Genomic DNA, 23,853 nt, shown 5'->3' with positions numbered 1-23,853 from the left:
TCCTATTCGCAAAGCTCTAAGCCATGTTTGGCGCCTCATCTTACCAAGTTAGTTTTTTTAATTTTATGAATGAAGGTATTTGTCTCTTTTAATTTTATCAATAATATTTTTTAAGAAAAAAGCTTGACTAACAGTTTTGTTTGTGGTGTACGTTATTATTATTAATTTTTAGGTAGGTGATGATTGGCATTAACATTATTACACAAATATAAGAACATAAATTTGAAATATATAAAAAAGTTTGAAAGATATATTCTTTTGTTTCGCTCAGACTTGGTCTAATATTCTGGATAACCCATTTTGTGAAAAGAACAAGTTGGTCACTACTCACCAGTCACCACACACCATCTTCATCCACATGGGGTTTATAATTTAAAAATGGAAATAGGTTTCATTTGATTCTACGTAGAGCCCATTGTCTCTGTCTCCCTCTTTTAGTATGCGTATGAGACAAAATCACGTCTTTTCAACATCTCTGCGTTCACACTCACTTCTCATCCGCCTTTTCACACTCTTTAACCCCCAGCTAAGCATCTCACTTCCAATATTATTTCTACATTTCCAATGTTACTTATATATAAATCTTGTCTAATCATTTCTAATTTCTTTTTTCCATTTTACAATATCTAAGAACCAATCATTTGATGCTATTTAACAAGTCCTTCCTAATTTAAACAGTTACAGCTCTGCTACTCAAACACCCTTTTTTTTTCCTTGGAAAATGAACGACGGCAACGGTAACTGTAAGCGGCGACGAAAAGAGAGGTTCGCCGGCGAAGATCTCAGTGACATGAATGAATCCTCCAACGACGAAAATTCTGTTCTGATGTCCACCCACAAGAGAAAAACTCGAACCATGCTGGGATTTTACGACTCCGTCGCCAGCGCTTCCGTGAACCAGACGGAAACCCAATCACCCAACCACGATAAGCAATCTGGGTTGGGTCCATCATGGTGGGATGAGTGTAACAGACCCGGTTACCCAGAAGATGAGTTCAAGAAGGTGTTTAGGATGAGCAAGTCAACGTTCGAGCTCATTTGCTTCGAGCTCAGCTCCGAAGGAGACGCCTCCACGTTACGGAACGCGATCAGCGTTAAACAAAGGGTGGCGGTCTGCGTTTGGCAGTTAGCCACGGGCGAACCGTTACGGCTCGTCTCGAAACGGTTCGGTTTAGGCATCTCGGCGTGCCGTGAATCGGTCCTGGAAGTGTGTTCCGCGATATGCAGCGTTTTGATGCCCAAGTATTTACGATGGCCGGACGTGAAATCGTTGCGGAAAATAAAAGAAGAGTTCGAAGTCATTTCGTGGATACCAAACGTGGTCGGATCAATGTACACGACGCATGTACCGATCACACCGCCGAAAACATGCGTGGCAGCCTATTTGAATGAAAGACAAACGGAAGGGAACCGGAAAACGTCGTATTCGGTAACGTTAAGAGTTATTATCATCCACATGAATAATTAAAATACCTCTGCTTTAATGTTGAAGGCATTATTAATTTTTCATTTTTTAATACATTAAAATTGAAAAGCTGGACTCTGGTGTGAAAGTTGAAAAGTTAAATAAAGTTTTGAATTATAAAATATAAATTGATCATACTTAATACAAAAACATACTACAAACCAAATCAGTAAAAGGCCTAAATTAAATCTTAATTTTTAAGAAAGACCAACAGTGAAATTTTACCATTTTATTTCGCAATTGTTGAATTGCTTCACTTTCAGGTAACGGTACAAGGTGTGGTGGATCCCAGGGGAGTCTTCACCGACGTTTGCATCGGATGGCCGGGATCTATGAACGACGATCAAGTGCTGGAAAAATCAGCTTTGTATCAAAGGGCAAACTGTGGGTTATTGAACGGAGTTTGGGTGGTGGGGAGCTGGGGGTATCCATTAATGGACTGGGTATTAGTCCCTTACAGGCAACATCGTTTGACATGGACACAACATGGGTTCAACGAAAAGATTGGGGAGATTCAAAGGGTTGCTAAGGAAGCTTTTGGGAGATTGAAAGGGCGGTGGCGTTGTTTGCTGACTAGGACCGACGTCAAGTTGCCTGATTTGGCTGTCGTCGTCGGAGCATGTTGTGTTCTGCATAACATTTGTGAAATGAAGGGTGAAGGGTTCGACCCGGATTTGAGATCCGAGTTCTTTGATGATGATGATGAGATGGTCCCTGATGTTGATTTGAGATCGGTGAGTTCCATGGAAGCTAGAGATGCTATAGCTCATAATCTTTTACACCATGCAATTTAGGATTGGATTGATTTCATCTCATGTCCCCAAATTCTAAATTGATTCTTCATTTTAAAACCTTTTAAAGTATCATTTTGATTAGACTCCGAACTAGAAATAACTTAAACCTCAATCCTCGAATATTTAAAGCAACCGGATTTTTTAGTCCAATCCAGAACCCATTGATTTCATCCCCCAATGTAAAAGACTAAAGCAATGATAAATGGCAAATCTGTCTTCTTTCTGAAATTACTTCTAAAAGAAAAACCCTTAACTTGAATGAATACGAGAAAGCTTTAGCTGTCACAGTCAATCGTCAAACAAAAAGTATGGCCATGCAAACAAACAAACAAACTTACACATGAGAAAACAAGGGCTGATACGGTTGCATATCGTTTACATGGTTGAAAGGGTATAAATCCATTGTGCAAATTATGAGATGCCTTGAATTTCCTCACCTCGTTTCTCAGCATTCTTGTTTCCTTCCGTTGCACCGTTGTGAAGTCTTTTCTCTGAAACTTTGCACAAACTAGGAATCTCAGGGATGAATTCAGTTCACCAAGTTGTCTTGGGTTGGCCAACAAGGTTGCAAATTGTTGTTGCAGCTGCACAAGGGCTATGCTACATGCAGGATGAGTGTCTTACACCAATCATCCATCATGATGTGAAGTCTAGCAATATCTTGTTGTACTCTGAATTCAATGCAAAAAGTTCAAATTTTGGACTTGCTATGATGCTAACTAGGCATGCAAGTTCTCGCACAATGTCAGCAGTCGTAAGGTCCTTCGGTTACCTCGCCTGGTTAGTATCTTAGCAAGCTCAAGATATACAATTTTTGCATTGAATTCAGATTTCGACCAAATATTGCTAGACTTCACGTCACAACTAATGATTGGTAAGGCACTCATGATATATGTAGCATAGCACTTAAGCAGCTCTAACAACAATTTGCAACCTTCTTGGCCAATCTAAGACAGCATGATGAACTGAAATCGTCCCTGAGATTGAGTTTCTCTTTTTCCCATGAAATGGTCTGATTCTCTATGTGCTGGCATACCAAAAGCTTCGAAACTTCGCCGGAAATGCAACATAGCAACTTCACTATGTTGGAATAACAAATGTTGCTCAGTATCTCAACTTTCGCCAACAACTTTTTCTCAAGCTTGTGAACGTGATCCACTTACTATTCCAAATTTTGTTCACGGCAACAGATTTGCCTAAATGGTTTATGATGATTCAATAAGCCTCCTCAGAGCCACCACTTCTGATGAGATTGATCAGTCAAATTGTCAATATGTTCGCTTTGTGCAACCCAATCTCAGGAACAAGGCCAACTTCCATACACTCCACGTGTTTTTCCTCCTAGTCTCGAGTAAGGAAGAAGCTAAATAGAAGGATAACTAGAGAAACAAGGATGACTAGTGCTACAATCATGGCAAGATATTTCAGATGACAATTTCTTGGGCTGATGGAGTTTCCAGTAGCTGTCTGGAATGTATAGAATTGGATGATTTGCACATAAATTAGCATTTTCCATTTAAAAAAAACTTTTCATATGCAAGGTTTACTTAACTGCTTGGGAAACTTTCTGACAAGTTAAGTCAACCTCATGTTGCCAATTTTAGGAGGAATTTCACCAGAGAATTGGTTTGCAGGTTAGTAAAGACCAAATTGCAGCAGGGATTTCAGTAGCAAGCTTGTTATTGGAGGCATCTAATGTATTTAAGGATCTCCATGAGATTATTTCAGATTGTAGTTCACTGGAAAATTCATTACCGTCAAGAAGCGGAGTAGTGAGGCGAGAAAGATATGTTATCTACTTTTGAATTTTGCCTGTGAAGAGATAGTTGTTCGCCTGAAAGACGACCAAGATTCAATTCCGGTTGCGGTTGGGATTTCACTAGAGAACTTGTTGTCATTAATTTCCACCCTTGACATATTCCATGCAAGTTTACTTGGTACTTGCCTGAAAAGGAATTGTTTGTTAACATCAATGCCGGCAAATTGAAACTCATCCATAAATCTAGAGGAATCTCACCAGAGAACTAACTTGTATTGTGAAGTCGAAAAGTGTGCAAAGTAGGACAATTTCCAAGCGACACTGCTATATTCCCACTGATTGTTTGTAGATGCAACGACTCCTTGTAGGACACCTCCACCACATAAATCTTTAGACGTTACTTTGTTAAGATCAATATGAAGACATGACACGGGAAGCTGGAAACATTCAAGATTATGAGATTCTGAACCATGAAAGTGTATTTTTCATCATTAAGGTATGCCATGATGAATATCTATCTCATAGCAGGGCACCAAACAATCAAGCAAAACAAACTTCAACTGTTGAAAGTTCATGATAAGCAGCAAAAACAGGGAAATTCTATCAATGAGAACATTGACAGAAATTCAAAGCATATACAGTTATAACCTTTATGATTTAACGCAAGACAACCTATTATGTCAGAAATCAAGGAAACATTATATATATTAAGAGAGCCCTCCTTAATACATCCAACTATGCTTTTAATTGCTTTATGTTAATCAACCCCAACATAGTCCAGTTCAGAGGCGAAGCCGAAGGGCTAATTTAGTATACTTTTAAAAAGTGCTTTTGAAAAGTGTTGTAGAAAAGTACTTTTAAAAAATACTTTTGATAAGTTTGGTTTAAGATTTGAGTCTTTAGCATTGCTATCAAAAAGTACTTTTGAGAAATAAAATATTCATTTTAGACATGTTATTATCAAGTAACAAATATGTATTTAAATAATGTTCAAATTAGTTAATATTATTATATTTTAGTAAGAATATAAAAAAATTATAACTTGTTAATATTTTAATATATGAAATATAAATTTTAAATATTTTTAAGCAATAAATATTATTTTTATAAAATTTAATTAGAATATATAAACTATATTTTAAATATTTAAATATAACCATTAAATATTTGTAATTAGATATTAACACATTTTATTATTTTAAAAATATTTTATTTTTAATTAATGATTTTAACACATTTGTAATTAAGCACCAACAAAGAAAAGAAGGGAAAGTACTATGTTATTAAAGGGGTGAAAAAATAATTAAGCACTAAAAGTGCTTTTGGAAGAGAAAAAACTAAAAATTTTAACTTCTCCTTTTCAGAACAAAAATTCCGTCAAAAATAGCTTATTTAGCATAACTTTTTTTTCCAAAAGTGCTTTTTTTAAGCACTACTAAACAGACCCGAAATTAAATTGTAATTTTTACAATAGTAAAAATACAATTTCAACAATTTAATAATTTATATTTTTATAATTTTTAAATGATTAAATTAAATTTTTATTATTTTTAGGGAGTGAAAGTGCAATTCTAATTTAAAATTTTAAAAATTTTAAAGGTGACAGGCCTGCCATCCCCTAGCTAGCCACTAGTCAGTTCAAATGAAATCCATATAATCACATTGAACGCCTTAGTTTGCAAATTATGCAGTATAGGGAGTAGGGTCGATCCCTCAGAGACTGGTTTACTGTAAATTGTTGCTCGCTTGACCAGATTTATGTCGGGGCAGCTGTCGTGCCCAAGACGTTCGGGGGGATAGAAATTTGAAAACCTGAAATTAACAAAAAAATAACGTCAAAAGTAAAAGTTGAAAACGGAATAATAAAAACTGTGAAATAAATATTAAGAAAAATTAATTAGAATGAGCTCAGCTTTAGGCACGAATTTTCCTCGTCTTTGAACCGATCCTCGAAATTGGATGAACTCCTCTTTTCCAATAAGCTAGTTATAGCTACCAAGGACGCCTCAGACACCAACTCTTCCTTGTGTAAATTAGTTATGGAACGTCCAATAACTAATTCTTACCGATCGAACAACCACGAAACGTTCGTGATTTAGAACTCCGGCAGCTTTGTGTTCTAGAAGAGCCTAGCTCGAACCAATGCCCTCAACCGCGTGGGACATTTAAATCCGGTTACTATTTCCCTTGACGGAACCAAACAACGATCTCCACTTGGCACGCCAATGTGTTCACAGAAAACCGATTAGAAACGTTCCTTTCGGAATTCCAACTGTACGTCTAACCACACTAAATCAAACGACGTCTTTTTTTGACTTAGTGTTGATCTGACTTTATGAGTTGACAAAATCATACTCTTAATCCGGAGAAGTAATAAGTACTGGAATTTTAGGAGTTAAATGGCTCGGGTTCGTAACTCATGGGTTTTGACAAGGCTAATTTCGGCCTAAAGCTGAAAATGGGTTTAGTTAGCTAAGGTTTGGGGCATGTTAGTATTTGATAAATTAAATAAGGTAGAAAGGGTGAAAAGATGGGTGATGTGATTGAGTATGGGGGGTGGAAAAAAATATATATTAAAGTGGGGTGGTTGCAAAAATGAATTTGAAAAAGGAGTTGTAAATGGTAAGAAGTAACAAGCTGGAAATTTTAGGAATTGAAAATTAAAGAAACTAAAGACAATAAATAAATTTGTGAAAAGTTGAAAATAAAGGTGAAATGGAAGGTAGGCTACTGGAACTAATAAATTGAAGGAAAACTAACTAAAGAAACAACAAAGGCTACGTGAGAAAGGAGAGAATTGACAGATAAAAGCTTAATATTTTTGATTGATGATCAAATGAACAATACAAGCTTTATTTATACTAGTGGATTTACTAAATGAGGAGCCAACTAGTCATAGGAAATAAAGGAAAAATATCCCATAATAAAATAAATCCCAAAATAATCTCCCACTAAGTCAAAAATTTCAGCTAATTAATCTTGGAAAAATTCTGCTTTGGCCCTCCTTTTTCGCTTCTTTCTTCAATCTAGCCCAATTGTTTCCTTTTTCTTCTATTTAGCTCCAAATTACATTCCTGCACAAAATTCAATAAATATGGCAAAATTAGTGGTGCATTCTCATAAATTAACAAATTTAGTTACATAAAATATGTAACTTTAGCATTTAATCAAATCCCCCCTACTTAGCTTATGCTAGTCCTCGAGCATTTTGTATGTATCTGCAAAAGGGAAAATTTTCTCCGAAATAAGACTTGACCCCCATGGTTTGCACAATTCAACAATTTAATCCTACCACATTAATATCTCAAATAGCCTAGCCTAAGAAGTAATTAAATATATTTTGGAATTTATTAGAGCTTGATAGGCCTACCCCTAATTTATTTTATTTATTTATTTATTTTTGTACTTAGGACATTATCGAATTTTTTGACGCGAGACATGATGACAACCCAAGCACCATGTTCCGGTTACTCAACTCGGACGTCTCTAAGTGGGTTATTTCGCCCTACTCATGATAACTTGTTAGCGGGGTGAGTGCAAAGAAATTGGGCAGCCACACGAACCTTTTTACGCGAGATGTGATGACAACCCAAGCACTACGTTCCGGTTACTCAGCCCGATGCACAACCCAAATTTTTCACTCTTAACATTCGTATCAGAGGAGTATTTATTTATTTATTTATTTATTTATTATTTATTTTTTTATTTTTTTGACAGATAAAACATATGATAAAAGGTAGGCAATCAAGCAAACTCATAATTCCAAAAAATTTCTTACCCACTAAGTCTAGGTTATTGAAAAGTTTCATGTGTAAAGAATTAAATAGCTAAATCGGTCAAACCATAAGTGTACCATCCCAATTAAAAGAAAAAAAATTACCTTTTACCAAAAACATGCAAAAATAGCGATGACAGATAAGCAAATTAGAACCAATTTATGTTTCCCTCCCCCTACTTATTTTACATTGTCCCAATGTAATATTAAAGGATATAAGGTAAAAGTAAGTAGACAAAAGAAGAAAAATAAACTTCTCATATATTTCAACGTCATGGAGGATGGTCTCGTAGATGTGTGAGAACGTCTGTCACTAAGGTACGTAAAGAGTCGAGTCCTTCTTCGATTCGGGTTAACCGAGATTCGACAGAATTTGGAGGCTCTGGTCCGTGCTGGTGTCTTCGTCTGAACACTCTATGCGACCGATCTGTTCTTATACCTGGAGGAACAAAATAAAAAGAAGAAGGGGTACCGTCAAGTAACCCCATAGAATCCAAACAGTATGTATCTAAAGAGTCTGTTTTGTATGCCAAATTCAAAGAACTAAAATTGACAACTGATTGATTCAAATTAGAGGCTAAACGTGTGATGTAAGTACCCAAAATAAATGGTCGATTCGATCGCAAAACATGTTGAAACTGTATAGCAAACCAATATCCTAAATTTACCTTTTTTCCCGAATGCATGCACCATAGAAAAAATAATTCAGTCCTAGTTAAAGAAGCAGACGCATCATTACGTCCCGAAAAATTGAAAGTAAAGAATCGGTGTATATATCGAAGTGCAGGACTATGAATTCCTATGTCTTTGCAACGTTTCGGATCGTACGAAATCTGTCTCATTTCAGTTAACAATGCCAAAGCTTCATTAGCATCAAAGTTAGGTGGTATGTCGAGAAAAGAGTTATAATAGTCATCAGTTGCTAAATAGTCCTCATTAACAAATCCCAAAGCAACATTAAACTCAGAAATAGACAGATTATAATGTACACCTAGCAAGCGAAAATTGACAGCATGAGGCGTATCTATGGTGTTGGCAGAACGGTTGAAGTAAAATGTAGAATAAAATTCAAAAACTAACTCATAATATGCAGGTTCATTAATAACAGCAAAATCAGTCCACCCAATAGCATCAAAATATTGATTAACAGATTCTTCAATATCTAAAGAATATAATAAGAATGAGTCGACGTACTTACATATTGGAAGAGGGCGATGTTGAATTTGTTCGAATTGCGCTTGATGTGCTGGATTCGTAAATGTTAGATTCCCGTGAAATCTATTCTCTGGGGGCATGAATCCTCTTCCTTGTCGAAATTGACCTCGCTCACGTAGATGATACTCAGTGTCCTGATTTTCTGTTTCATTTTCGTAATTTTCGGCATCGTCTGCCGTTGGAGTTGATGAACCGGCAAAAGGTGGCTGTTGGTGGCCTTGGGTTTGTCTTTGCGTTGAATGTGGTTCAGCACCATCGTTTGGGGATCGCGGCGTTCTTCTCGATGGTCCCCGTTGTGATGATTGATGTGCATGGATGTTTGGTCGGAGAGATGAGCGGTCTTGGCTGTCGGATGAGTGGGGTGGTTTGACAGGGCTGTTCGAAGGGTGATCGGTCGAAACGGGCGGCTCATGGGGCGGGTAGACTACGGCGATCGGAGTTGGGCTACGGTTTCTTCTAGGGCGGCGCGATTACGACGGTGAAGATGGAGGAGACTCGTCGGAGTCAATAGTGACAAAGGTTGGAGCAAAAAACGGTGTTGACGTCAGTTTACCATTGAGGGTGGTTCTTGAGCTGCGCGGTCGCGGGTACGTACCATGGTGGGGTGGTGCAATGGCTTACTTGGAGGTCTGTTTTGAAGATGGTAAAGGAAAGAAAAAGAAGTGACAGTGTTGAAGGTGAAGAAGAAAGAAATGGGGAATAAAAGAAAGAAGGTAGAGTTTGAAAAAGATTTTATTTTTTCCTTTCTTTGGCCAGTCTAATGCGGGGTAAATGGGATTGTGTGTTGTTTTATTATTTTTTAGTGTAAAGAGAAGGCTAGGATGTGATGGGTGAAAGGTGTAGGATTTGATTGGTGGTGAAGTTTTTATTTATTTGAGAGGAGTAGACGGTTAGGTAGGGTAAAAGTGGAGAGTTAATGGGGAAGTGGGTTTTTTCTAGGTGAAAAAGTTTGATTTGATGGGTGTAAGGTTTTTTTTTTCTTTTTGATTTTGGGTAGGTATGATGTGTTGGGTTTGGGTTAATGGGCTAGCTTAGGGTAAAAGGATTTAAAAATGGTGGATATGTAGAGTGTGCATTGGCTGAAAAATAAAAAAAATTTGTGGGTGGACATGTGGAATTTAAATTTTGTCTTGGAATATTTCCCTGTAAAAATAGAAAAAACAAAAATTAGATAAAATAATAATTAATAATAATAGGAAAATTAAAATTAAAATGTTTTTTTTCTTTTTTTTTCAAATTTATTAGCTAAGCTTTAAACTTAAGAAATAAATTATTAAAAACCAAGATTACGAGATTTGGTAAAATAGTCGTGATAAATGCACCACGTAAGTTCCCAGGAAAGAGAGGTGAGTCACAATGGACATACTTAAGTACCAAGTCTTTCCTTAGACAGAATTAATCCTTGACATGCATTCTCATTTTCCATTTTACCAAAAATTTTATTTGCATAAAGGAAAAGAAAATTTGGGTTGTCTCCAAACAGCGCTTTGTTTAACGTCGTTAGCTCGACGACCTATTATTTAAATTTTGGGCTTCTCGAGAACAATCTCCTCAATCGTGTGCGTTTGAAAATTCTCGTAAAAGGGTTTCAATCGTTGACCATTCACCTTAAAACACTTCCGGGTTTCTTCGCTTTGAATTTCCAACGCACCATTTGAGAATAAATTAGTGATAGTAAATGGACCTATCCATTTGGATCAAGCTTACCAAGAAAATTTTTAAGGTGGAGTCGTATAGGAGAACTTTTTGTCCTATTGAAAACTGCTTCCTAGTGATCATCTTATCGTGGAACGCCTTCGTCTTTTCTTTATAAACTCCAGCATTTTCATACGCATCATTTCTAATTTCCTCGAGTTCCTGAATGTCCAACTTTCGAGCTCTTCCTGCGGTCTCTATCTCCACATTACACTGCTTAACTGCCCAAAATACTTTGTGTTCTAATTCGACCGGGAGATGGCACGGTTTACCAAAAACAAGTCGATAAGGTGACATGCCTATTGGTCCCTTGTAAGCTGTCCTATAAGCCCAAAGTGCGTCATTTAGTCTCAAGCTCCAATCCTTTCTGTTAGGTTTAACAGTCTTCTCCAATATGGACTTGATTTCTCGATTTGACACTTCAGCTTGTCCGTTTGTTTGTGGATGGTAGGCAGTGCAATTCGTTGAGTCACTCCATATTTTTCCATAAGTGCACTTACGAGTTTATTGTAGAAATGAGTTCCTCTGTCGCTGATTAATGCTCGTGGGGTGCCATACCTGGAAAAGATAGAACTTTTAAGAAAGTCAATCACAGTCTTAGCATTATCGTTGCGAATAACCTTTGCTTCTATCTACTTAGAAACGTAATCAACAGCTAAGAGTATATAGAAATTACCGAAAGAAGAAATAAAAGGACCCATAAAATCGATGCCCTACACATCAAAAATTTCACAAATATGGATGGGAGTAAGGGGCATCTCATTTCGACGGCTAAGATTACCGACTTTTTGGTATCTTTCACAGGTTTTACAGAATAAGAATGTGTCACGAAATATACTTGGCCAAAATAGTCCACACTCGAGAATTTTATGTGCGGTGCATTTAGGTCCAAAGTGTCCCCCAAATGCATAAGAATTACAAAAAGTTAAAATAGACTGTACCTCTGTTTCTGCTACACACCGTCGAATTACCTGGTCGGAGCAATGCTTCCAAAGGTAAGGGTCGTCCCAAATGAAGTACCGTGCATCCTTTTTGATCTTATCTTTTTTAGACCTTGGTAATTCCGAAGGAACAGTACCTGTAACGAGATAATTTACTATGTCTGCGTACCAAGGATGAACCGTATTTGCTAAAAATAGGTTTTCATCTAGGAAGTTGTCTTTCAATGGTGTGTCGTCTACTGGAATCGGTAATCGACTCAGATGGTCAGCTACTAAGTTTTCGCATCCCTTTTTATCTCGAATTTCAAAATCAAATTCTTGCAGAAGTAGAATCCACCTGACCAGTCGAGGTTTTGCCTCCTTCTTCCCTATCAAATATTTCAAAGCTGCATGATCAGAAAAGATAATTACTTTAGTTCCCAATAGGTAAGATCTAAATTTATCTAAAGCAAACACAACAACTAATAATTCTTTCACTGTGGTTGTGTAATTGCTTTGGGCAGCATCCAAGGTTTTCGAAGCGTAGTAAATCACATGAGGCTCTTTCCCTATTCATTGGCCAAGAACAGCTCCCACACTTCGATCACTTGCATCACACATGATTTCGAACGGGAAGTTCCAATTTGGTGGTTGCACTATAGGGGCAGTGACCAATTTCTGCTTCAGCACGTCAAATGCGTCTTTACAAGTCTGGTCAAATTTAAATTCTTTATCCTTCTGTAACAGACTGCAAAGCAGTTGCGTGATCTTTGAGAAGTCTTTTATGAATCGTCTGTAGAATCCTGCATGCCCAAGAAACGAACGAATTTCCCTCACAGATGTGGGGTAAGGTAATAAGTTAATAATATCCATTTTTGCTTTATCGACCTCAATACCTTCTGAGGAAACTATATGACCTAAAATTAATCCTTTGTCGACCATGAAGTGGCATTTTTCATAATTTAAAACAAGATTAAATTCTAGGCATCTTTGTAATATCTTAGCAAGATTATCGAGACATTCGTTAAAAGAGTCACCGTACACCGCGAAATCATCCATGAAGACTTCAGTGATTTTCTCGACATAGTTGGAGAATATGCTCACCATACATCTCTAAAAAGTGGCTGGAGCATTACAGAGTCCAAACGGCATTCGTCTATACGCAAACGTTCTGAAGGGGCACGTGAAAGTTGTTTTGTCTTGATCTTCAGGTGCCACCGGAATTTGGAAAAATCCTGAATATCCATCGAGACAACAATAATGAGTCTTACCAGCTAATCGCTCGAGCATTTGATCGATGAAGGGAAGTGGAAAATGGTCTTTTCGGGTAGCTACGTTCAACTTCCTGTAATCGATGCAAACCCTCTATCCATTCTGGACTCGGGTAGGAACTAGCTCTCCTGATGATTTTTGCACCACTGTCACGCCAGTTTTCTTGGGCACGACATGAATCGGGCTAACCCAATCACTGTCAGAGATCGGGTATATCATTTCAGCATTCAACATTTTCTGGATCTCCTTCTTTACTACCTCCGTCATGGGTGGATTAAGGCGCCTCTGAGCATCTCTCTTTGGTTTCGTGTTATCTTCGATGGAAATTCTGTGCATACAAGTGGATGGACTTAGCCCTTTTATGTCGGCTATTGTCCAACCAATAGCTTCCTTATAATCCTTCAGAACTCGAACTAGACTTTCCTCCTCGTCTTTGGTTAGTCTGTTTGACACTATTACCGGTAAGGTGTCTTTCTCTCCCAAAAAGACATACTTGAGGTGGTCCGGTAACGCTTTAAGCTCCAAGGTTAGTGGCTGCAAAATCGAAGGCAACATTTTAATTTGGGAACCTCGATTCATCAATGATGGTTGCGTCTCCAAGTGTTTGACAATTTCTCGCAACGGATCTTCTATAACCGCTAACTCCTCGAGACGACTCAATACATCCATGTCAATGCTTCTGTAAAGGAAAGTTTCCAACGCATCAAAGTCATGATATTCTGAATAATTTTGAGTTAAACAATCTATACTATCGATGCTGGAAATATTTGACAATGAGTTAGGATGACTCATGGCTTCGTAGACATTGAATTTCATGATTTCGCCATCAAACTCCATTGTCAATGTTCCACTCTGAACATCAATTTTTGCGCTCGCGGTACTTAAGAACGGTCTTCCAAGCAAAATGTCAGACGAATTAGTGGAGTTATCGTCCTCCATATTAATAGTGTAGAAATTTGCAAGGAAAACTAATTCGTTAACTTTAACAATGACGTCTTCAAGCAACCCTTCGGGATAGATGACTGACCTATCTGCCAACTGGATTATTACTCCTGTCTTTTTCAAAGGACCCGTATTAATCAACTTATATATAGGATAAGGCATAACATTAATGGAAGCCCCTAAATCACACATGGCTTTCTTAATGCCTACATTACCTATCTCACAGAAAATGGAGAACATACATTGGTCCTTGTATTTGGGTGGAACTTTCTTTTGCAGTACTGCGGAGACATTTTCTCCTACATTTACTCTTTCGTTACCTATTAACCTTCTCTTGCTAGTGCACAATTCCTTGAGAAATTTCGCATAACGAGGGATTTGTTTGATAGCGTCGAGCAAAGGGATATTCACCTCCATTTTCCTGAACGTTTCGAGGATTTCTTTTTCCTCATTTTCTTTCTTATCCTTCGCAAGTCTCCCTGGAAAAGGAGGTGGCACCACAACTGGTTCCTGAATTTCTGATTCCGGTCTGGCTTTTGGATCAGAGATCTGTTTTTCCCGTTCGTTGTCTTGCCCATGACTTTTTTCTGGAACTGTTTCGAGAACTTTTCCGCTATGAAGAGTTATTGCACTTGCATTCTACCAAGGATTCGGCTCTGTCTGGGAAGGTAATTTACCTTAAGATTCCAAACGATTAACCGCCATCGAGAGTTTACTAACTTGATTAGTTATCTCTTGTATTGATGCGTCCGTCCTCTGTTGGTACTTCGCAACATCGACGGTAAGTCTTTCCATAACAGCTTCTAGAGATGTGCTCGACTTGGGTGACGGTTGCGGTGGTTGCAAAGGTCTCGGTTGGTATGATGGATTATATCAGGGATTAGCTCCGTAATTCAAATTGGGATGATCATTCCACCCAGGATTGTAGGTGTTAGAAAAAGGATCATATCGTCTTTGTGGAGGTCCCGAAAAACCTCCGACAGCGTCGATATGTGCCGTTGAATTTTTGTTAAGGATTGGGCACAAATCCGTCGGATGTTCAGATGTAGTACAAACTCCACACAGTTAGGTCCGATTCTTCTTTTCTGTAAGCATAGATTGAACAATATTAGTGAGCTTATCCAATTTATCTTCTAAGGATGAAACGTTTACCCCATTAACCCATCTTGTGGGTTCTAAATTCAGCCGATACTGTTGAGAATTTGCCGCCATGGTGGATATCAGTTTTCTTGCCCTTTGAGGAGTCATATTGACAAGCGCCCCCACTAGCCGCGTCAATCATTTTCATTTCCACAGGGAGCAAACCCTCGTAGAAATACTGAAGAAGTGATTGCTCGGTCAAACCGTGTTGAGGATAACTTGCACACAGTTTTTTGTACCGCTCCCAATAGTCATAAAGCGATTCGCTTTCCATTTGGCGAATTCCCACTATGTCTCTCCTAAGTTCAGCTGCTCACGATACTGGGAAAAATCTGTCAAGAAAAACACGAGATAAGTCATCCCACGTTGTAATAGAACCAGGGGGTAAGTAAAATAACCATTCTCTTGCTGTATCAACTAAAGAGAAAGGAAAGGCCCGAAGTTTAATTTCATCTTCGGTTACTCCCTGTGGTTTCATGCTTGAGCAGACCATGTGGAATTCTCTCAAGTGGGTATGTGGATTCTCATTATTCAAGCCTCGAAAAGTGGGCAAAAGATGAATTAGGCCTGACTTCAACTTGAACGGGGTTTCTCCGACTAGATAGTTGATGCATAACGATGTTTGCTCGTTGGGAGCAGCGGCTAGTTGACGAATGGTTCGGTTGGCCATTCTTTCTGGTTCGCCGAGGTTGTCTTCTACTTCTTTTGTTTCAAAAAGTGGTTCGGTCTCTGGATCAACTACTTCGACTTGTTTCCTACGTCGAATTGCTTCTGCACGAATTACTTGTCTCAATTTTTCAAGGTTGGTTTCTAAGAGCCCTTGTCCTAGCTCAACTTCTGCTTTACCTGCACGTTTAAGAGCTTCTGTCTCTTTCCGTCGTGCTCGTGCTAATTTTTTGATCTCTGGGTCGTATTTGAGATCTCTGGATGAAGATCTGGTCATGAAGATGATTTAAACAATTATAAGTGCTGCCAGTCTCCGGCAACGGCGCCAAAACTGATGGGTGTCGAATCCATCAATATAAACCTACGCCTTAGTTTACAAATTATACAGTATAGGGAGTAGGGTCGATCCCTCAGATACTGGTTTACTGTAAATTGTTGCTCGCTTGACCAGATTTATGTCGGGGCAGCTGTCGTGCCCAAGACGTTCGGGGGGATAGAAATTTGAAAACCTGAAATTAACAAAAAAATAACGTCAAAAGTAAAAGTTGAAAACGGAATAATAAAAACCGTGAAATAAATATTAAGAAAAATTAATTAGAATGAGCTCAGCTTTAGGCACGAATTTTCCTCGTCTTTGAACCGATCCTCGAAATTGGATGAACTCCTCTTTTCCAATAAGCTAGTTATAGCTACCAAGGACGCCTCAGACACCAACTCTTTCTTGTGTAAATTAGTTATGGAACGTCCAATAACTAATTCTTACCGATCGAACAACCACGAAACGTTCGTGATTTAGAACTCCGGCGACTTTATGTTCTAGAAGAGTTTAGCTCGAACCAACGCCTTAACCGCGTGGGACATTTAAATCCGGTTACTACTTCCTTGACGGAACCAAACAGCAATCTCCACTTAGCACGCCAATGTGTTCACAGAAACCGATTAGAAACGTTCCTTTGAATTCCAATCAGACGTCTAACCACACTAAATCAAACGACGCTTTTTTAACTTAGTGTTGATCGACTTTATGAGTTGACAAAATCATACTCTTAATCCGAGAAGTAATAAGTACTGGAATTTTAGGAGTTAAATGGCTCGGGTTCGTAACTCACGGGTTTTGACAAGGCTAATTTCGGCCTAAAGCTGGAAATGGGTTTAGTTGGCTAAGGTTTGGGGCATGTTGGTATTTGATAAATTAAATAAGGTAGAAAGGGTGAAAAGATGGGTGATGTGATTGAGTATGGGGGGTGGAAAAAATATATATATTAAAGTGGGGTGGTTGAAAAAGGGAATTTGAAAAAGGAGCTGTAAATGGTAAGAAGTAACAAGCTGGAAGTTTTAGGAATTGAAAGTTAAAGAAACTAAAAACAATAAATAAATTTGTGAAAAGTTGAAAATAAAGGTGAAATGGAAGGTAGGCTACTGGAACTAATAAATTGAAGGAAAACTAACTAAAGAAACAATAAAGGCTACGTGAGAAAGGAGAGAATTGACAGATAAAAGCTTAATATTTTTGATTGATGATCAAATGAACAATACAAGCTCTATTTATACTAGTGGATTTACTAAATTAGGAGCCAACTAGTCATAGGAAATAAAGGAAAAATATCCCATAATAAAATAAATCCCAAAATAATCTCCCACTAAGTCGAAAATTTCAGGTAATTAATCTTGGAAAAATTCTGCTTTGGCCCTCTTTTTTCGCTTCTTTCTTCAATCCAGCCCAATTGTTTCATTTTTCTTCTATTTAGCCCCAAATTATATTCTTGCACAAAATTCAATAAATATGGCAAAACTAGTGGTGCATTCTCATAAATTAACCAATTTAGTTACATAAAATATGTAACTTTAGCATTTAATCACACATCCATTATAGGGGGAAAAGAAGCTGAGTTGAAAGCAAAATGAAAAGTGAAAACAACATTGGGTTCCTAACTACGCCCCTACTTTCTCATTTATTGACTTATTATTGCCTGCCATTGCCCATTTTTTGTTGTAGGAATTGAGGGGAAGGGACGGAAGAAATAAAATTAACTTTGGGTCTTTACTCAATTTAGGCCTAAAGGTTTCTAAGTTCTGTTTAGTTTGGCTAAATATTGTCTGCTGATTGTGGTGATATGCGTCAACCTTTAATCACCACATTCCCTCCACACAACTTAAAACAATGTCTGCTGATTTCAGCGATATGCGTCAGGTTGCAGTTCCAGGAACTATGGTGTCCCACCCGCCTCCTAAGCTAATAAAGCCACTTCCATGCCCTAGGTGCAACTCAACCAACACCATAACTACAACCTCTCTCAACCTCGCTACTTCTGCAAGTCATATCGCCGTTACTAGACTCAAGGTGAAACTCTTTGTAATGTGTCAGTTGATGGCAAGACCCGCAAGGTTTCCAAGCGCTCACGATGTTCTTTTGGGTCTTCTCCTTCCATTGTAGTTTCTTCTTCCATTTTAGTTTTTTTTTATTTTAAAAAAATTGATATTAATTATGATATGTAAATGTTTTTTACCAACTATTTTTTTCAGTGTTGAATTTTATGACCGGGCAACATAATGTTGCAGAGGTGACGGAATATGGTTATGACGATTGTAGCATTACAAATGCCATATCTGCTTTGACCACCGGACGGGCAAAGATTACCTTTAATAAGATTGCGACCGCTACTTCATTTGCGGTTTCCCCAATCATTGTTTTGTTAGCCAAAAGCTCAAGTTCGAAGTCTGAAATGGTAATCGCACCAGTACTTCTCCTACACTTAGAGATCCAAGCCCCACCACCACACTAGGGACCCGAGCACCACCGCTCCTAGAACTCCGAGCATCACAACATATAACATCTTGTTTTTCAGTGGTGTCAAAAATATTGGTTTCAAAACCATAATTTTAACGTGTGAATCCATAAATATTATTTATTTAATATTTAAAAGGTCATTATAGTGTCATATTGAAATTTGGTCCGATAATTTTGACGTTTAGTTAGTTAATTAAAGAAAAAAGACTAAATCGTAAAAACTGCAAAAGCCAATTACTATTAGTTTAAAGTGTAACAGCCCGTTTCTGAGTCTGATCAGAATAGTAGTTTCGGGACCACTTAACCGAGTCAAAATATTTATTTTACTATTTTAATAAGTCTTATAGTATGATAGAATGATAGTATAAAATTTCGTTAAGAAATTTTACCGTTTAAATGCTTAATTTAATAAAAAGGACTTAATCACGTAAAATGCAAAAGTTGCATACTATTTGTTAAAGTTCATTAATTGCTAGGAATTTAAATGTGTAAGTCCTTATGTGGTTATTTGACATTGGTTAATGGGATGGACAAAAATAGTCATCCATTAAGTGAATTTTTGTGTTATAATATAAGGTTAAAATAGTAATTAGGGAAATTAGGAAATTATATTAAAACAAAACAAAATGATGGTCATTTTTATCATCTTTTATGGCCAAATGAAACAAGGAAGAAAGCTAAAAATAGGGTTTTGATATTCGGCAACTTGGTAGCTTGATTAGGTAAGCAATTTTGCTTGGTTTTTGATGATTTCTATATTTTTGTGATCGTTGCTTTGAGTCCTAGCTAGCCCTGCCTTAATTTTTGAGTTTGCTAGTGATTTTGAAAAATTCCGTTGATGAATCCATGAGTTTTATGATGTTTGATGATGAATTATGCAAGCTAGGTGTTTGATATATATGTTTTGTAAAGAGATTTTTGACAAAAATGTCAATTAGGGATTTTAATTGAGGAATTTGTAAAATGTTGAAATATTTTGGTTGAAAGTGTGAAATAAATAGAAATATGGACTACTAGTGTTGTCATAAAGATTCGGCTATGCATGGGTTATGGCCTAAATGCATAAATTTGCCATTTTGTGTAATAAAGACTAATTTGCAAAGTAGTCAAAAGTATAGAGGAGAATGTGTAAATTGCCAAATATATGAATTGTGGATTAAATTGTATTGAATAGTTACTGAAAGTACCGAATTTGATAATATTTAGATCAAGATAAACAATTACCGAAACTAGATCGGGGGAAACGAAAAGTAGACGAGTAGACGACGGTTTATCCGAGCAATACGAGGTAAGTTCGTATAGCTAGAATCAAATTATTAAATATTTGTAAATGTCCAAAAATGAATGTATATAAGTTGAACGAATAATCCATTTGAAATTTAAATTATCGATATACAATTATATTTCTGTTTACAGGAATAAAAATAAAATGTTACAAATGCTATATATGTTACATGGATTTGGTATAATAATATGCAATGAATATGCAATTTGAGTATTTAATTGTATGTATGTAATTAAATTGAATATATATATATATGATTTGAGAAATTTAGTTATTGATTATTGAATGCTTAAATGATGAAATTGGATAATACCGAGCCCCGTTCAAACTTTAGAAAATCATCGGATACGAGTGACCTGTCACTAGGGTTACTATTTGGTCCAGCTCCTGCATTTGTTGTGGACTCACCACAGCTCGTATGAGCTTACCGTTTCAGCTCTTACGAGCTTACTGTTTCAGCTCTACAGAGCTTACTGTTCAGCTTGATAGAGCTTACCGTTTACCTGCTCAAGAGGAGCAAACCGACCATGGCTCGAAAGAGCGTAAATGATGAGGAATTGACTGATTTGTATCCCTCGATGTTCTAATAGGTTCAACGGGAATAATTACTATTACTGATCATATAAGCTATATAATTATATGGATGAAATACTGTTGATATGTATAAGTTAATGTTGATATGGATAAATTTCTGTTATTACTGATGAATTACAGGTTATACGAATAGGAATGAATTGATATATATTATATGATTTTCATGGTTTATAAGTTACATGGATTATTTGTTTTATAAATATATGAATTATAGAGATGACATGATATATTTAGCTATATGACTTGGATTGATTTTATGATATATGATTATAAGACTTGAGGAATGAATTTGGATGTTAAAAGAATGTTATATGTTTGGTTTCATCTTTATGAATGGATGAATATATGGAGGTGAAATGACTAACTTGTGAATGATGATATGAATAGGCTTTGTGGACAAATGAGTTGATTTTAATTACTTTAATGCTTAATGTTAAATTGGTAAGTTTAATTCTATATTATACGGCTTACTAAGCTTAATGCTTACTTCGTTCATTTTCTTATGTCCTATAGATTTCGAAAGTTAGCTCGATTTCGAACTAGGTCAGAGATTTGCTATCACACTATCTAGACGATATTCGATACTTTTGGATCTTATGTAAATATTGTAAATATGACATGTATAAGCTAGTTTATGGGTTGAATTATTTGGTCACTTATGTTGGTGAATGTGGTATGAATTATGGGGTTTGATCAAGCTATATGATATGGCTTGAGATGGAAATGTTAGGTTTGGTATGGAAGCATTATGTATTATGCTCATTTTGTGGTGAATTTGATAAATGGTATTTTGGCATAAATGAGGTATGATTATGGATATGTTAGTATGAATGGTGATAAGTGTTTACTTGTGAGTTCGGTAAGATTTTGATATGGTATAACAAGGTTTTGGTATGTTTTATAATGTATTGAAATGAGATATGTACACATGTTTAGATATGAAATTGATATATGAAATTGACATTGAATTTGGTATGTTTGAAATGGTATTTAGTAAATGTTCAATGTTTTACTGTTCCAAATTGAATTAAAAGTCTTGTAATGCCCTTTACCTATTCCGGTGACGGTTACGGGATAGGGGTGTTACATAAAGAGACTAGTTGAGTGTGAAAGTATATTTAAATGGTCTAATATGGTAATTTAGTCATAATTATTAATAGTGGACGGTTTGCCTATGCATGATTATATTATTTAGTTATTAATTTGATAATTGGTTTAAGAAAACCAAATGTAAAAATGCTATCATCTTTCTCCCTTGACCGAAATGGAAAGATTGTCACAAAAAAGTTATGTCGAATCGTGACTTCTTCTAACTTGGGTGGCAATGATGCATTGCTAGATGCCACTCATCACCTGTAATGTTAGAAACGTTCTAGTATTACTACAACGTTACAAGAGTTTATAGCGTCACACCCTATAGTTGAAACGAATAGAATCCAAATACATTTAGTATTGTATTTAGTTGTCTCATGTAGTTAAATATTAAACACATTTTATGTACAAACTTGTTGTACACAAATAAAAAACATAGATATAATTACTATATGAATTTGATTCATACAAAATATTAATTGTATATATTTTATTGAATTTATTAATATAAATATTTATATTAATTAATTCGATCAAAATATAAAAGACATAGAAGTTAATATTATTTTGGAAATAATATAATTCATTTTTCTAACTTTCCATTTGCCTTCTTTATTAATAAGAGAATAATCTTGATTTTTCTTTTTAATATGTGATATCAAGGAAGATAAAAGAATGATAATCTATTTGCCTGTTAAGGTTACTAACTTAATGATTTAAAAGGTCTGGCAACCGTTTTTAATTATATCTAAAAAGTTCAAGAGAAAGTGATTGTTCGTTTTTGATGAGGTGGACTACATAGAGGCCGAGACGTTTTCATTGTAGCTTGGAATCAACATTGAATTAGTAGCATCCTTTCAATGTTTTCATTAAAGAAGGTATATTTTCAACCCTACTTCAACCCAATTCGTTCCTCATACATGGATCCTTGGCTGTGGATCACCAAAATATTTTTCTGCTGAGCCACGGGGCATACCAGCGGTCCCAATAGTGGTATTAGAGCCACTTGTACTATACAGATTCGGGATTAAATTTATTGGTTGATGTGATTATATGAGATACATGTTGTATACTATGTTTGATATGCACGGTGTTTGGAAATGCATGGTTATAACCCGATAACCCATTTAATTTATTATTTGCAAATGTTGTAATTTTATAAATATGGTCGGCCTGTCGTACCTTTCTATATTTCTCTTGTACTTATCTTCTCATCTTACTCCCTCGTATGTAAAACGAGTTTCTATAATTGTAAATTGTACGAGTTGATACGGGCTAGAGGAAAAGAAGCTTGAGAAGCGGCATAAACCCTTAGGATTCCCTACGATTTTGCCGTTGGCTTGGAGGAACCACCTTAGTTTTATGGGATATAACCATTGCATTTATTTAAAGGTGATGTAAGTTGCCCACCATACCTAGGAAATTTCATGTTCTGTATGGAAGTCATTTGAGATTCTATTGTGTGAATTAAAATACTATATTCTTTTAAGTAAGTCTGTTGTTTGGGCTGATTCGAAGTTATAGAGTAACTGGTGTTCTGATAATCGCTAGAGTCTGTAAGAGAATCCGCCAAGAGTAGAATCGGATGAATATTGTTTTGAAGTGGTGTGTATCCAACTACTACTTTCAAAGGGATTATGAAGAAGGATTTAAAATATGGTGTGAAGTCTAAAATTCCTCCATTCGGGTGAAATGTCTATAAGGTGGTTAAGGGTAGGATTGGCGTATGGTTATCCACCAACCAGGAACCAGAAAAATATTCACCAAAGTCAGAAATGAAGTTTAAAATCTTAAAATCAAGGATTTCAACAATGACGTTAATGTTGGGACTGCTGGTACGCCCCATGGCGTAGCGAAAAAAATATTTTGGTGATCCACAACCAATGGTTCATGTACGAGGAACGAATCGGGTTGAAAATATATCTTCTTTACAGAAAACGTTGAAAGGATACTGTTAATTTGATGCCAATTCCAGATGACATGGAGGTTTAATTTATTAACGGATGATATGTTTGTTGTATTGAAACATGGCAATTATGTTATTTATCTATATTTTGTTTGTTATTTTTAAAATAGAATAAAAATTTAAAATTTTAATACATTGTTCCAATAATATCAATAATTTGTAAATTTAAATATTTAAAATACTTAAATTACACATTCTACTATGCACGTATTTTATAAAATTGATAAAATGTTAACAATTAAAAACATCATATTAATGGACCAAAATTAATTTTAAAAAGTATTAAATATTTAAAATTTTTAATAAATATTATTTCAAAGATATACATTATTTATAAATTTAAAATAGTTAATTTCATTATTAATTAGTATTATGTAGGTGAAGATATCAATAACAAATTTTTGTTATTTAAGCATAAAATTAAAACCAAATTTTAAATAAAAATAATTAAAATCAAATCTTAGTTAACTATATTGTCATCATTA

The 23,853-nt window shown here is 36.1% G+C and overlaps 1 protein-coding gene across 1 annotated transcript; it reads left to right on the top strand.

The window, feature by feature from the left end:
* The first annotated feature begins 678 nt into the window (after positions 1–678).
* Positions 679–2,328, top strand: LOC105773112 (protein ALP1-like). Its single transcript, XM_012594783.2, has 2 exons — positions 679–1,429; positions 1,729–2,328. Exons 1-2 carry the CDS (start codon positions 722–724, stop codon positions 2,257–2,259), a joined length of 1,239 nt encoding a protein of 412 aa, XP_012450237.1. The 5' UTR covers positions 679–721; the 3' UTR covers positions 2,260–2,328.
* Positions 2,329–23,853: the final 21,525 nt, after the last annotated feature.

This window comes from Gossypium raimondii, chromosome 6 (assembly GCF_025698545.1).
Source record: "Gossypium raimondii isolate GPD5lz chromosome 6, ASM2569854v1, whole genome shotgun sequence".
Lineage (NCBI taxonomy): Eukaryota > Viridiplantae > Streptophyta > Magnoliopsida > Malvales > Malvaceae > Gossypium > Gossypium raimondii.
The sequence above is the reverse complement of the archived record's forward strand: the minus strand, read 5'-3'. Positions and strand labels throughout refer to the sequence as shown.

Coding starts and splice junctions, on each gene's coding strand:
- LOC105773112 (XM_012594783.2), top strand. CDS start 722: ATGAACGACGGCAACGGTAACTGTAAGCGGCGACGAAAAGAGAGGTTC. Junction 1,430..1,728: donor ACCGGAAAACGTCGTATTCG/GTAACGTTAAGA, acceptor CTTCACTTTCAG/GTAACGGTACAAGGTGTGGT.